General features: G+C 37.9%; 1 protein-coding gene across 1 annotated transcript; it reads right to left on the reverse strand.

Annotated features, from left to right (window-relative positions):
* Window positions 1-9,627: 9,627 nt before the first annotated feature.
* Window positions 9,628-11,993, reverse strand: LOC5563657 (gustatory receptor for sugar taste 64f). The gene is made up of 4 exons (XM_001647824.3): window positions 11,285-11,993; window positions 10,438-11,224; window positions 10,230-10,384; window positions 9,628-10,168 (listed from the first exon to the last, which is right to left on the reverse strand). The coding sequence occupies exons 1-4, from the start codon at window positions 11,368-11,370 to the stop codon at window positions 9,820-9,822; spliced, it is 1,377 nt and encodes a 458-aa protein (XP_001647874.3). The 5' UTR covers window positions 11,371-11,993; the 3' UTR covers window positions 9,628-9,819.
* Window positions 11,994-12,449: the final 456 nt, after the last annotated feature.

The raw sequence follows: 12,449 nt of genomic DNA on the forward strand, positions 1-12,449 counted from the left end.
CGTTTTTCAACCCCGAATGCGAAATGACTCGAGCACAGTGGTGACACGATTTTTGCGGTTTTCGGGGTTTTGCATTTTTGCTCGATAAAGGTAGCATGAAATCGAACTTGTTTATATGTATCGCAACGGAATGATTGTGCTCTTTCTGTAAGAGCTAATAGATTTCAATTAATTGAAAACATTAGCGAAATATTAGCGATTGAATGATTTAACACTTTTTTCAATCATTCACCTTGGAATGGCTGCCCGAAAACGGTCATAGTGGAGAGACAAAAACAGTCAAGCAGTGTGTGAACCGTTTGCAGCGCAACGCCTGATGGTATTGATGCTGCTGCTGCTTTGTGTTTTGGTTGAATGGCAGAATCGATGAACTGTGGTGAATTGTGGTCACAGTTCCCAAGACTGATTAAGTGTACGAATTTTGAGCTATGAGAGATGTATCAGAAGCAATATTTAATAGCATATCTTGGGGAGAGATTAAAGACATCTTAAGTAAAAAACTGGAAAAATTCACGAAACAATTCCTTGTGTTTTGGAGAAATTCCTGGCAGGATTCCAATGATGCGTTAAAAAAAAAAAAAAAACTTCGAGGTACTGCTAACGACTCGTTGGAGCAATGCGAGGTACTCCAAGGAACGGTTTATTGAAATTTAGAGTGATTATTGAAGAAATTCTTTGTTGAATCGAAAGAAAACATCTAGAGGAATCCCAGGTGGAGTTTCTAACGAATACATCTCGTAAGATCGGTGTTCCCTTAAAAGACAGACCCCTATAGACGCACTAGTAGCTTTTAACGGCTGTTTTGCTTTAAATCGTTGACATGAAAGTCAGAAGCAATTTATCTAATCTATTGATACGCAGCTCGATTTTGTTCGAAAAATGATCAAAATAAAAAAAATTGATTAAAATTTAAGCTATAGTAAACCTTATGTTCCTATAGTAACACTACTGAGAGTTATTATTTTTTATTGAACAGAATGATTAATGAATTAAGAACTTTTTAACAAAGATCGAAAGCTTTATGATCCACACTTCAAAGGAAAAATATAACAGTTTTGTACGAATACGGTTTTGATTTGAATTCAGCCTACGCCGTGAAGCTTGTGCTACTGTAGGAACACAAATTAGAAATAGTGCTACTATAGGCACATGTATTCCTATAGTGGCACAAGCGATAAAAAAAATACAAAATACAATATTTTCTCGATTTTTATCACCGCTCGTTGTGACTTCGCTTCATTTTATCACTTTCGATTTTAGCACGGTTTTCTGTTTAATTTTATCTCGCCACAATCGTCACAATGTACATTGAAACATAACCCTAAACTACCACCATATATCTTTATCGATCTCTAACGTGCTTTTCATTTCATTCGCATTATTTCTGCAAGCTGCAGCTCAATTTTATTTTAATGTTACACAGCGTAACAAAAATGACATTTTTGCGTGTCTCAAGGATCAAATTATGTGTCTCCAGGGGATTTTTTTTATTTCCGTACGGGTTTTGGTCGAAAGGTCTCAGATTTTTATGAAACTTTTTCCACAGGCAGGGCTCATCAATATATGAATAAAAAAAATTGAGAAAAATTCAGGGTCGCTTATTTTCCCGGAAAACTCAGTTGGAAATTTTTTGTTTACCCCTGACACTATTTATTTTAAAAATTATAACTCAAGAACGAAGCATCGTAGAAACAAAGTTTTTTTTTTATGAAAATAAAATCAAATTTTCTCAGGAATAAAAAAAAAATAACTGGAAAAAGTTTTCCACAAAATTTTCCACCGTTGAGACAATTCGTAAAGAAAAGCCGGAAAAACTATGCTCCAACTCGTGGAATGTGAAATGTACTTTTTTTTCGTTTTTGAGTTATGGCCAATTTTGTAAAAAAATGTGCAAATGTGCCATTTTGAGCCTTTTCTTTGAAAAATCATAACTCAAGAAAGAAGCATCGTAGAAACAAAGTTTTTTTTATAAAAATGAAAGCAAATTTTCTCAGTAATAAAAAAAATATTAACTGGAAACAGTTTTCCACAAAATTTTCCATCGTTGAGAAAATTCGTTAAGAAAAGCCGGAAAAACTATGTTCCAATTAGTGGAAAACTTTCAAAAATATTTTTTGGAGAAGGTAATTTCATAAGCTTTAATCGCTGAAATTTTTGAAATGTACTTATTTTTCGTTTTTGAGTTATGGCCTATTTTGTGGAAAATAACCATATAAGCCTTTTCTTTGAAAACCCATACTTCAATCAAAGCATCGGAAAAACAAAAACAACGATGCTTCGTTCTTGAGTTTTGATTTTTCAAAGTAAGTAGTGTCAGAGGAAAACAAAAAAATTCCAACTGAGTTTTCCAGGAAAATAAGCGACCCTGAATTTTTCCAATTTTTTTTATTCATATATTGATGAGCCCTGCCTGTGGAAAAAGTTTCATGAAAATCTGAGACCCTTCGGCCCACTTTGTATGGAAATAAAAAAAATCCCCTCCAGTAGATTTGGGATTGCTGAAGCTGATGCCGTTCTCAGAAATGTTCCAGCAAGTCACAATTTTTAGCTACAGGTTGCTAAAGTTTTATAAAACACTGTTTTCATTGATGTTTACATAAAATTTATGGTACGATTTATCAAACTTTTTTGTGATCTAATCCATCAAGCATGCAAGACATGACTTTAACTCTCATTTCAGATATAATTTGGTTAAAATTGCATGGTTAAAATGCAATTAAATTGATTTTTCCAATACGCTTGCAGTCTCTATACAAAATTCTTCGTTTCCCTTATATGGCAAAATACAATACATTTCGAAACCATCAAAAAATAACAATTGAGCATCGAAAGTATTATGAACTTTGTTGATAAAAATTGTTATATACATGAAGTTTTAATTCTGTAGCAAATTAGGCGAATAAATTGACATACAAGCAGGCAAACTTGCATGCAAAATAGTTAAATTTAGCATTTTCAACAGTCAATATCTAAAAAAAACTAGACGTGCTATGATATTTGTGAAAACGGCAATGGATTCAGCCTGAGAGGGAGGCACCGATACTACACACGAAATATGACACATTTTTTTTAAAACTGCAAGAAAACTCCAGCTTGCCAACGACAATCAAGGCAGACTTGATGAAAATCGCTAGTTTTCTTTTGTTATGTACCTTCGAACTTTTCCGACAAACATGAAAAAAGGGCCAAAGTTTTCTATGCATTTTATTGTCGTTTTTATTAGAAAAAGTAAAATTATTCGTTTTTGAATACTTTATATTCAATCAGAATAAATGGTGCTATCGTGACATCACTTTTGAATAGGCATGAAAAGCTTATCAATCGATTTATTGTCACATTTGATGAAATGCAAAAATATGTTTTGAAAAATTACGCGCTTTTTCCATGTTTGTCCGTTGTTTAAGATTCGGGCTCACAGTGACAGTTCGTGACAGCAGAATCTCGGCTCACTATGACGTACAGAAATTTTATATCGGTTTCTCCCTCCCAGGATTCAGCAACCCTTAATTTAGTTAATAGCGGTATTTTGGTGCTTGAGACAAAACCGTGTTCCGCAGTGTTATATAGCAGAAAAATACATTTTTATTATATCACGCTTCGATACATTTCACCGAAAATTTTTGGATCTATGATATACTCGAGAAATTACTGTATGAGTTTTTGTTAATTTCAATTTTTTTTCAACAAATCCAAGATAAAAAAAACTTTCCGATTATGTAAAAATAATGCCGCTAGCTGTATTATTCAATTTTATACGAATATTTGTTTTTTGCTATGCGGGTCGATGTACTGACCCTGTTAGGTTTTTTGCGCATTTTTAAAATATTACTACTTAGATTCGTTTTAAAATAACATGCACATTAACGTGTTCGAGTTTGTTTTAGTTGGATTTAATAATAATTTAATAATCTATGATAACTTATCCACGAGCTCTTCCGGAAATTCCACTAGTATTTCACTACTAGTTTTTTTTTTTCAGAAATTCCACTAGTTAGCACAATTTTGCCGAGAATACCAACTTTCTAGCTGATAAGGATCTTAAGATATGGATAATTGAAAAAAAAAAAATTGTCACTAGCTCCACCTAGCGGAAAAATTCTCAATCAGAATCTTCACTGCCAGATAGCTCTTGATCTGCTGCCGAAGACAAAACCATTCTAGCTTGTAAGGATCTTGAGATACAGATGATTGAATTAAAATTGCACTAACGCCGCCTATCGGATGAATTCTCAATCAGATTTTTCTTCGCCAGATAGCTCTTGTTTCTCTGAACAACTTTGCCGAAGACAAGAATCTTCTAGCTCATTTAGATGTTGAGATATTCGTTAGAGGCCAATTTTGAACCCCTCGTGTCCACGATTTACTTTCCTCCATCAGTAAACTTTTTGAAAAATAATTTTTAACAGAATAGTAGTCCACACCAACAAAAATTCGATTTTTGCCAATAAACACGACGTGGACATTCGACCATACGTCAGCTTTTACGGGTAACGAATTTTATTAGTTCCAACAAATTTGAAGGCTATTAATTTGATCTTGCTCTTCTAGATATAAAAAAGCATTCGAAAGTGTTGGCATGAAGGTTTGATTGTAAAATAAAAAAACTATAATTTTCCAACATACATTGGTAGAATAATCCAAAGCTTCAAGTTAATTATCAGAACATCAAGTTCTAAGGACTTCCTGTAAGAAGTAGTGTTTCTCAAAGCAGTATTTTGGGACCAATGTTATACAATATTTTCACATCTGTCTTAGTGATCATTCAAATATGACGTCCATCATTTGGGGGAGGGGTCTACGAAAGTGTGACAATGCGTGTATTAGATATTAGAAAAGGCGTGACAGAGGGGGGAGGGCGGATCTGGAAATCTCGAAAAACGATGGACGTCATATTTGAATCATCCCTTATCGCAGTTAACGCAGGGGTGTCAAAAATCTTTGCCTCTGGTTACGCCCATGCCGAGGAGGACAATGACTGTCCAGAAAACAATTTGCATTGGAATTTTGTTTTCCATCATTCAGAGGGTTTTCGCTGACGCACTGCGGTAAACCCTAAAAAGCCAAATGCGACCGCAGACTGTTTTCGGTTTTAGCCTGAATTCGGTGTCCCTGGGTTGCGTTACTGTGCAGTAAACATGAAGGCTACCCACTGATGCAATCGCGCTGAAAGGGCACTTACTCATCAACCCTAAACAGGACAGACGTAAGCGAATGAATGAAAGATCCTACGTCCTTTTTTCTCTTCTGTTTCATCGTTTCAGACGGAAGGACGAATTAAAATGCGTGGTTATTTATGTCCCATTCCAGGACAATGAATACAGATTGTGTGGTCAGCAGAAGTAGTTCCATCCCGACCACAAAATGAGATGGAACAGTTTTGTTGACAGTCCCATCATCATCGCCGAGGAAAAAACGACGAAGGGCTGATTTGTGCAGGGGGCGTTTCTGTACATACTATCTGATGCCACAGTTTGGTGGACGTTGAAGGACACAAATGGAGTGTGGCACTGTGACAAGCATATTTCGAGAGCTGGGCCAAGTGGCCGTTCGTTGGTTGATGAATGTAATCAGTGATGACACTTTGAGCGGAGGCGATGGTCACTGTGAGGGTGAATGCGGAACGTTGTGATGTGATTTTTGAAATTGATGTTTTTGATGCGATGTTTTTCTTCTCTTGCTTTGAAATCAATTTATAACGATTTCTGAAATGCTTGGTCTTCATTCTTTAAGACTAGGATCACATCATCGATTCTAGTTCGTCTTATGCTCCGCACGACTACGTCCAATGATGACAGCTTCTCCGTGGCTCTCATCACCTTCAGGACATCGGCGAATTTTGCTAGTTCGCTTCGATGACCTAAGGGCCTCGTCTGAATTCTTCCGTGTCACTGTCTTCGCTTTTTTTCTTAGTCAATAATTTCTTCTTTCCCACTTTTATCAACGGGTTGCTATTGCTTTAAACTAGTGGTTCTTGAAGGAACACTGCCCGATTTCTTCTTCTTCTAAGCCTTAGACGTAGGATTGGCCACTTCACTTTTACTTTGCCTTCTTGATCGCGAGGCATACCCGACCTGAAGGACAGTCGCGTAGATCGCATTTTCTTTAGAAACCATTTGTCTTTTCGCTACGTACTCAGCCTCATAAGGTCCCCCCGGATACTAGTCCGCCAAGAACCCTTCTTAAAAGGTCCAACTATGAACCGGGATGGAATTGTCGTCTTTGTGATCCCATGACTTGGGGAGCAGGAAGGCCATTCTAGAGTTGACATTGGGTACTATATTCAAAGCCAGATCGGTGCATCGATTCTTATTCACCGGTTGACACTCCTGATAGTTTGGGCTAGAAGCTTCAAACATCAACTATCGGTTCAACAGAGTTGCTGTTGAACTTGTGTGCTTCATCAGAGCTGAATGTGAACCTAAACACATTTTGGGCAACTCCCCAACTCCCAGGGTAGGTGGTGTCTTGAAGAACTAAGTTAATTGAAAATATAAACTGCAGAGACCTTATTTTGTCTTTTTTAACGACCACTGGGTTAGCTAATCTCGGGACCAACGTTTTTACTTCCCTTCCGAAGGAAGTCTTCACTTCACCTCTCAAAGTCATAAGTGACGATCCGGGATCTGGGATGAGGACTAAATGGGATTCGATCCCAGGTCCTCGGCGTGAAAGGCGTGTGTCCTAACCACTACACCAGGTCCGCATCCAGACCAAAAAAAAAAAAGACAAAACAGGAAAAAAAAAGAACCAAAAAGATACTAACTGGGAATCGAGAAAAGAAAACTAAACCTAACCAAATCAGGAGATGAAAATTTTGATCCTCAGAGAATCTCACCAGACATTTCTCTTAAAAATGTTTTCAAGAATTTATTTCGGGTATTCCTCATAAAATTACCACAAGTATTGCTGCTTGTAATACTGAATGATTTTTTGAAACTAATTTCTCCTGGAATCAATTCAGTATTACGCTTAAAGTTTTTTTTTCGGACAACATTCCAACGATTTCATTACTTAGTATTTTTTGCAAACTTCCTATGAAATTCTTCCAAGTTTTTTTTTTCAGATGCCTCGAAAATTCAAGCTGTTTATTCTCTCTAAGGATAATCTTTCAGAAATTTTTCAAGAAAGTCATGAGCTCACCAGTAAATTATCCGTTGATTCTACCATATTTTCCCAAGGCTTTCTTTAAAATTACCGTTTACAATATCTTCAGGCATTCAATCAGTATCTTGTCAATGGATTTCATAGGATTTACTGTGAAATTGTTGATTTAAATTTGCTTAAGATAATGACCTGGAATTTGTCTAAAAACACCTTCATAAATTACTCCAGAAATTAGACCCAATGATGTGATCCTTGATATAATCACGCATAATTGGATTCGCGAAATTATTCGATACTCGGATGTACGCCGAACAAGTGTTCATCACTCGCCACCGCAAGAGCAAGCGACGCTATCAATAGATCAAACACTACTTACGATCCGCGGAGCTTTTTTATTTCACTACGCGAATGACGCGCGAAATGTTTGATCATGCCCTCATCAGGAGCAAGCGTCAAGGTCGAAGGATCGAACACTACTCAGTAGCAATGAAAATTTCATTTGAGAAATAAGTAGATTGAAAGTTTGGAAGAGTAATCCGTAGATTACATGTTGGAAAAATTCCTGGAGAAATATCTGGAGAAACTTCATGAGGGAAACTAGCTGAAATTTATTGAGGAATTCATGAAATAAAAAATAATAGATATTCTTTAATACTGTTTGAAGGAATTTTTGTAGCAATTCCCGAGAGTGAATGTGGATCAATTATTTTTCTTGGAGGAATCCATCTAGTGTTATGATAACTGGAGAAATTGCAGTTGTTGAATCATCGAGTTTCTTCAAACACGCTAAAATGATACTTGATGGATTTTCTTGGAAGAACTCCTATAGAAATCTTCGGCAAATCTCCTACAGCAACAATTGAAGATTTCAGTAGATGAATCAGTCAAAAAATATCTGAAGGAAACAGTGAGGTAGTCTCTGAGAAATATTTTAGTTTATCCTTGTGGAAATTATAGGAGATAGAAGCATTGAAGTGCTCAAGAATTTCCTGGAGCAAATTCCGGAGAAATTCCTCCAAGCATCTCTTGGTGGAGGAATTACTAGAGGAATTTTGAGAGAAACTCTGGAATAAACTATGAAAGTGTGCCAGAAGAAATCTTTGTAGAAATTACTAGAAGAATTCCTGAAGCTCTTCCTCGATAAATATGAGAAGAAATTCCTGATGGACCTGTAAAGTAGACGCGTTATGGTCTCTGAAGGTGTCTCTGAATTTATTAGCAATATTCACTGAAGCAGAATACAGAGAAAAGTTACTTAAGAGGTCATTTTGGCTAAAATAAAGACATTCCGTTAGAAATCGTGACTTTTAAGAGAAATGAACCAAAGCTAAAGACATAAAGCTTGAACCATGCTGTAGGAGGACTTGTAAGATGTTGGATTCTTCGAAAGTGTGGAACTTTTTTGGCGGGGTTCAGGAATAAATTGATTTATTATTGATTTTATCGATTTATTTAGTTGGTGTTACATCAATTAATTTGATAAAACCTCGTTAACGATGTTACGCCAATTTACTCGGTCCATGGCTGTGTCCCTCCATCTTCGATTTTGGCCCACGCTCTCCAGATCTTGTTGCACCTGATCAAGCCACCTCGCTCGCTGTGCTCCCCGCCTTCTTGTGCCAACCGGATTCGACGCGAACATCATCTTTGCAGGATTGTTGTCCGGTAGTATTGCAACATGCCCTGCCCTGCATGCCCTTCCGGATTTCGCAACCTTCTGGATACTGGGTTCGCCTGGGTTATAATTGAATTATTTGGTTATTAATGATCCTGGATCAACCGGTGGGATTCGAACCCAAACACCTTCAGCATGGCTTTGCTTTGTAGCCGCGGACTCTTACCAGTCAGCTAAGGGAGGCCCCTAATACCTTTATTCTACTAGTTACAATTTTGTAATGGTTTTAATATGACATAGACCCTTAATCATCCATATAAGTAAAAAGAGCATTGCATGGATAAGTACCGATGTTCCTGATCTTCCGAAGACTCAATGGAATATTGGCTTTAGGATCTACACTGCCCATAACTGCAAGACAGTCACATTCGACATTTTTGACAAAATGGAGTTAATACCATGGAGAGTCATCAAATGATGTATACTTTCGATCAACTTACTGAAATCTGTGAGATTGTTCTAGAAAAATCGAAAAAAATACCAAGTTGAAATGAAATTTCTATCAGAATTATTTTCTGAATGCTTTGTATGGATGTTCTTGGTACTCCATCGAATATAGACCTCAGGATCTATAAGTGTAAGTTTATGATTATGACACAGATCCATAGTCATTTATACAAGTAAACGGAGTATTGTTTTGATTTATTTACATATTATGTTCATTGAACCATAGTTCTTCAGGAAGTTCATGAATGACCTTGATTATCTTGATTGTCCACAAACTACAAAGCATAAGTTTTCCCTGAAAATTATAATTTCAATACACAATTTTCCATTTATTCGTCTCAACTCATATTACGAGCTGCGAAAAAAAAGTAACGTAAACTGTACGTACGTAACAAGAAGACTTCGTTAATTGAAGTTTTAGTGTATTTGGAGCCTCAGTAGAATTATAAAGGTTACAGAAATTAGAATTATCCAAGTGTGTACGATGTGCTGAACATAAAAACAAATTCATTCGATTGAAAACCTATTCTAAATTAATATTATTTTAATGCTGAATGCAACATATTTATTCATCTCCCATTAATCCGCTTCACCTACGTACGCCTAAACGTGCACAGATCGTAATCGGCCGTCTCGTCCTGGTGAAACTGGATCAGCACCAGTTCGTAGGTGATGATCGAACCCGTGACTTTGAGCACCAGTTTGCGCGTCATGTTGAAGAACTTCATCCCGGTGAGGGCCACCGTATCGTTGATGACCTCTTCGGCAAAGCGTTTCGCTTCCACGCACCATCCGTCACGGGGAATAGCCCGAAGAACTTCAAACGGACGCTGCGATTCATCGTTGACTGCTGCGGTGCACATGGACACGGCCAAAGTTCGTCCAATCAGGAAGGCCAGCCCGAACCAGAAGTACACTGTATGGACCAAGGCTGGGTGGGTGCTGGAATGAAGACAGAGATATCAACCAGTGTGTATTATGAAGGAATCGGATTGGACAATACTTCAAACTGTTAAGAATTGAGGCGCAGATGAAGAACAGGTTGCTTGAAATCGATAGCATGGTAATGATCGAAATAGCGTCGTCAACGAACCGAACAAGGTCACAAATATTTCGATAGTTTTGACGTTGCTCACCCCAAAACTGTTCGGTCATTTTCTGGAAGGGCACATTGTTTAGTAATCTACGGTTTAATGTTCTGAACTTCGTACCTCTCGTTTATGATTCATCAGATGGTTGTTGATCCTGCGGAACGTGTGAGATAGTCCAATGCTTACGATAATGACGAACAAATCTATGTAACTCCAAACAAAGGTGCTGATCACGTTGATAAATTTGACCACGAATCCTCGAATCTCCGAATACTCAAAGTAGTAGAATACGAACAAAAAGTTGGACTTGAAGAACATTTTGACCGGATCCTTGATGTTTGGGCAATTCGGGGTATAGTAAACGGCTGCCACAATCGACAGCATATGTTCCATCAGGGAGAGCGTGATCACAAGAATCGATATCAGCTTGATCTTATTGGCAAGCTTTCCACGTTCTATAATGTTGGAACTCTGCGGCAGCAGTTGTTCAACATTAAACCACTTCTGCATCAGAACCGGCCATTTCTGTGCAACTCTCACGAAACAGTACATTCCGTAGAGGTTGTAGAAATAGAAAAAGACTCCCGTCAGCCTAGAAAAGTTGAAATTTCTATCCACGAATCGAATCGTACTAGTCACCGCCAGGAAAGCAGTTCCCATACATGCCGCGTATGAGTAGAAGATGCGCTTACTTTTCCAAGAGAAATGAAGCTTAGTAGTATCCTTCTGTCCAATTCCACAAACTGGCATTATTGAGAACAGTTGGGCCGTAATCAGCAGTCCAGAAACTGCATCGTGAAACGATCCGTCATGGATCCAGTTTTCCCTGGTTGCACGTTTGGGATACTTGAAGTGCTTCAGAAAAGCTCGACTCTTACTTTGGACGGGGACCAACTCGCCGTTAAACCTTGAATCCATGGGAGTTGATAAAATTTTGACTTTAAATGTTAATTGTTACACATTTTACCTCACTATCTTTCCTGTTTGTCGGGGTTCCAACACCTGGGGAAGCAATTTTCTCGCCATGGTCGACAATTGGCTAACCCGCATCATCCTTTTGATCCTCACAATCGGTTAACCCACAGGATAAAACTAAAGGGAGTAATCCTACAGTATATGCAGTTCATTGTTGGTGCAGTCCCGGAGAGAAGCATGGGAAAACAAACAGCTGTATTAAATAGCTAGGAAGTCTGTATGGAAAAACAACCTGACTCTTAACACGAAAGGTGTTTAATGCAGCAGCCAACCATTTGGCATACCGTGCAGTAATAATTACCGAGTAAAACCAGAACTCCGTGGCCGTTTCGTGTTGGCGGAATATAATAAAGAGGAGACGACTGCGGAAAGGTAGATATGAATCAACTGTTGATTTCCTGATAAAAGACTCCATCGGTGGGTTGGCTTACCACTTTGTTGCAGCCCACTACATGGTTTCAGTCGGATTAATAGCGAATCGTCAAGTGGGTCTAGATTTGGGTTTGATGTGTGTGTTTTTGGGAATTTCTATGGAAACCATGTCAATACGCGTGGAAGGGCCATGTTGGAACAGCTTTTGAAATAAGAATAAATTGATTTCAGTTAACGAATGTGAGTGCAATTATTTATTAAAAGGATATTTAAAAAGCAGCGAGACCCAGACTCTAATGGAAACAGTGAATAGTTTGAAAGTGAAATCATCGTGACTTTATGTATACTTGAGATTTTAGGAGAGTATTTCTGGACAAACATTTTAAAAGGGCACATCGACATAGGTAAACATTGGCTTTGCAAGACGCTGCTGAGCCCAATTCAACTCGATCACGCTTACCAATACTATCAGGAAGAGCTAACACCAATCTATCTGATAGTGGTGTTAGTTTGCGTGGGCGGGCTAAAAAGGGCTCAAGACCACTTGGGCCCTTTTCAAATGCTTGTCCAGATTTGGCTTCGGTGGGAAAACAATTTTTAAAACTACCTAAAACAACAAAACAGTACTTTTCAGTACCATTTTTTCAACTCTTGATCCCTTTTCGATCCTTGTTTGGACTCGTGCCTACGATTTTTCGTAAGACCCGTCAGCGAAAGCTAGCGGTGGTAATCCTTCTTGGACACCGTCTTGGAAAAAAAGCCTCCTAAATGGTTACTTCTTTTTT

The sequence above is a fragment of the Aedes aegypti genome, chromosome 3 (genome assembly GCF_002204515.2).
Source record: "Aedes aegypti strain LVP_AGWG chromosome 3, AaegL5.0 Primary Assembly, whole genome shotgun sequence".
Taxonomy (NCBI): Eukaryota; Metazoa; Arthropoda; class Insecta; order Diptera; family Culicidae; genus Aedes; species Aedes aegypti.

What these genes read in the sequence shown, in the direction of transcription:
- LOC5563657 (XM_001647824.3), bottom strand. Translation starts at nt 11,370, where the DNA reads ATGATGCGGGTTAGCCAATTGTCGACCATGGCGAGAAAATTGCTTCCC. An exon ending in TGATGAATCATAAACGAGAG is followed by an intron (nt 10,385 to 10,437) that starts GTACGAAGTTCA and finishes GTGCCCTTCCAG; the next exon opens with AAAATGACCGAACAGTTTTG. An exon ending in TCAATTCTTAACAGTTTGAA is followed by an intron (nt 10,169 to 10,229) that starts GTATTGTCCAAT and finishes TCTTCATTCCAG; the next exon opens with CACCCACCCAGCCTTGGTCC.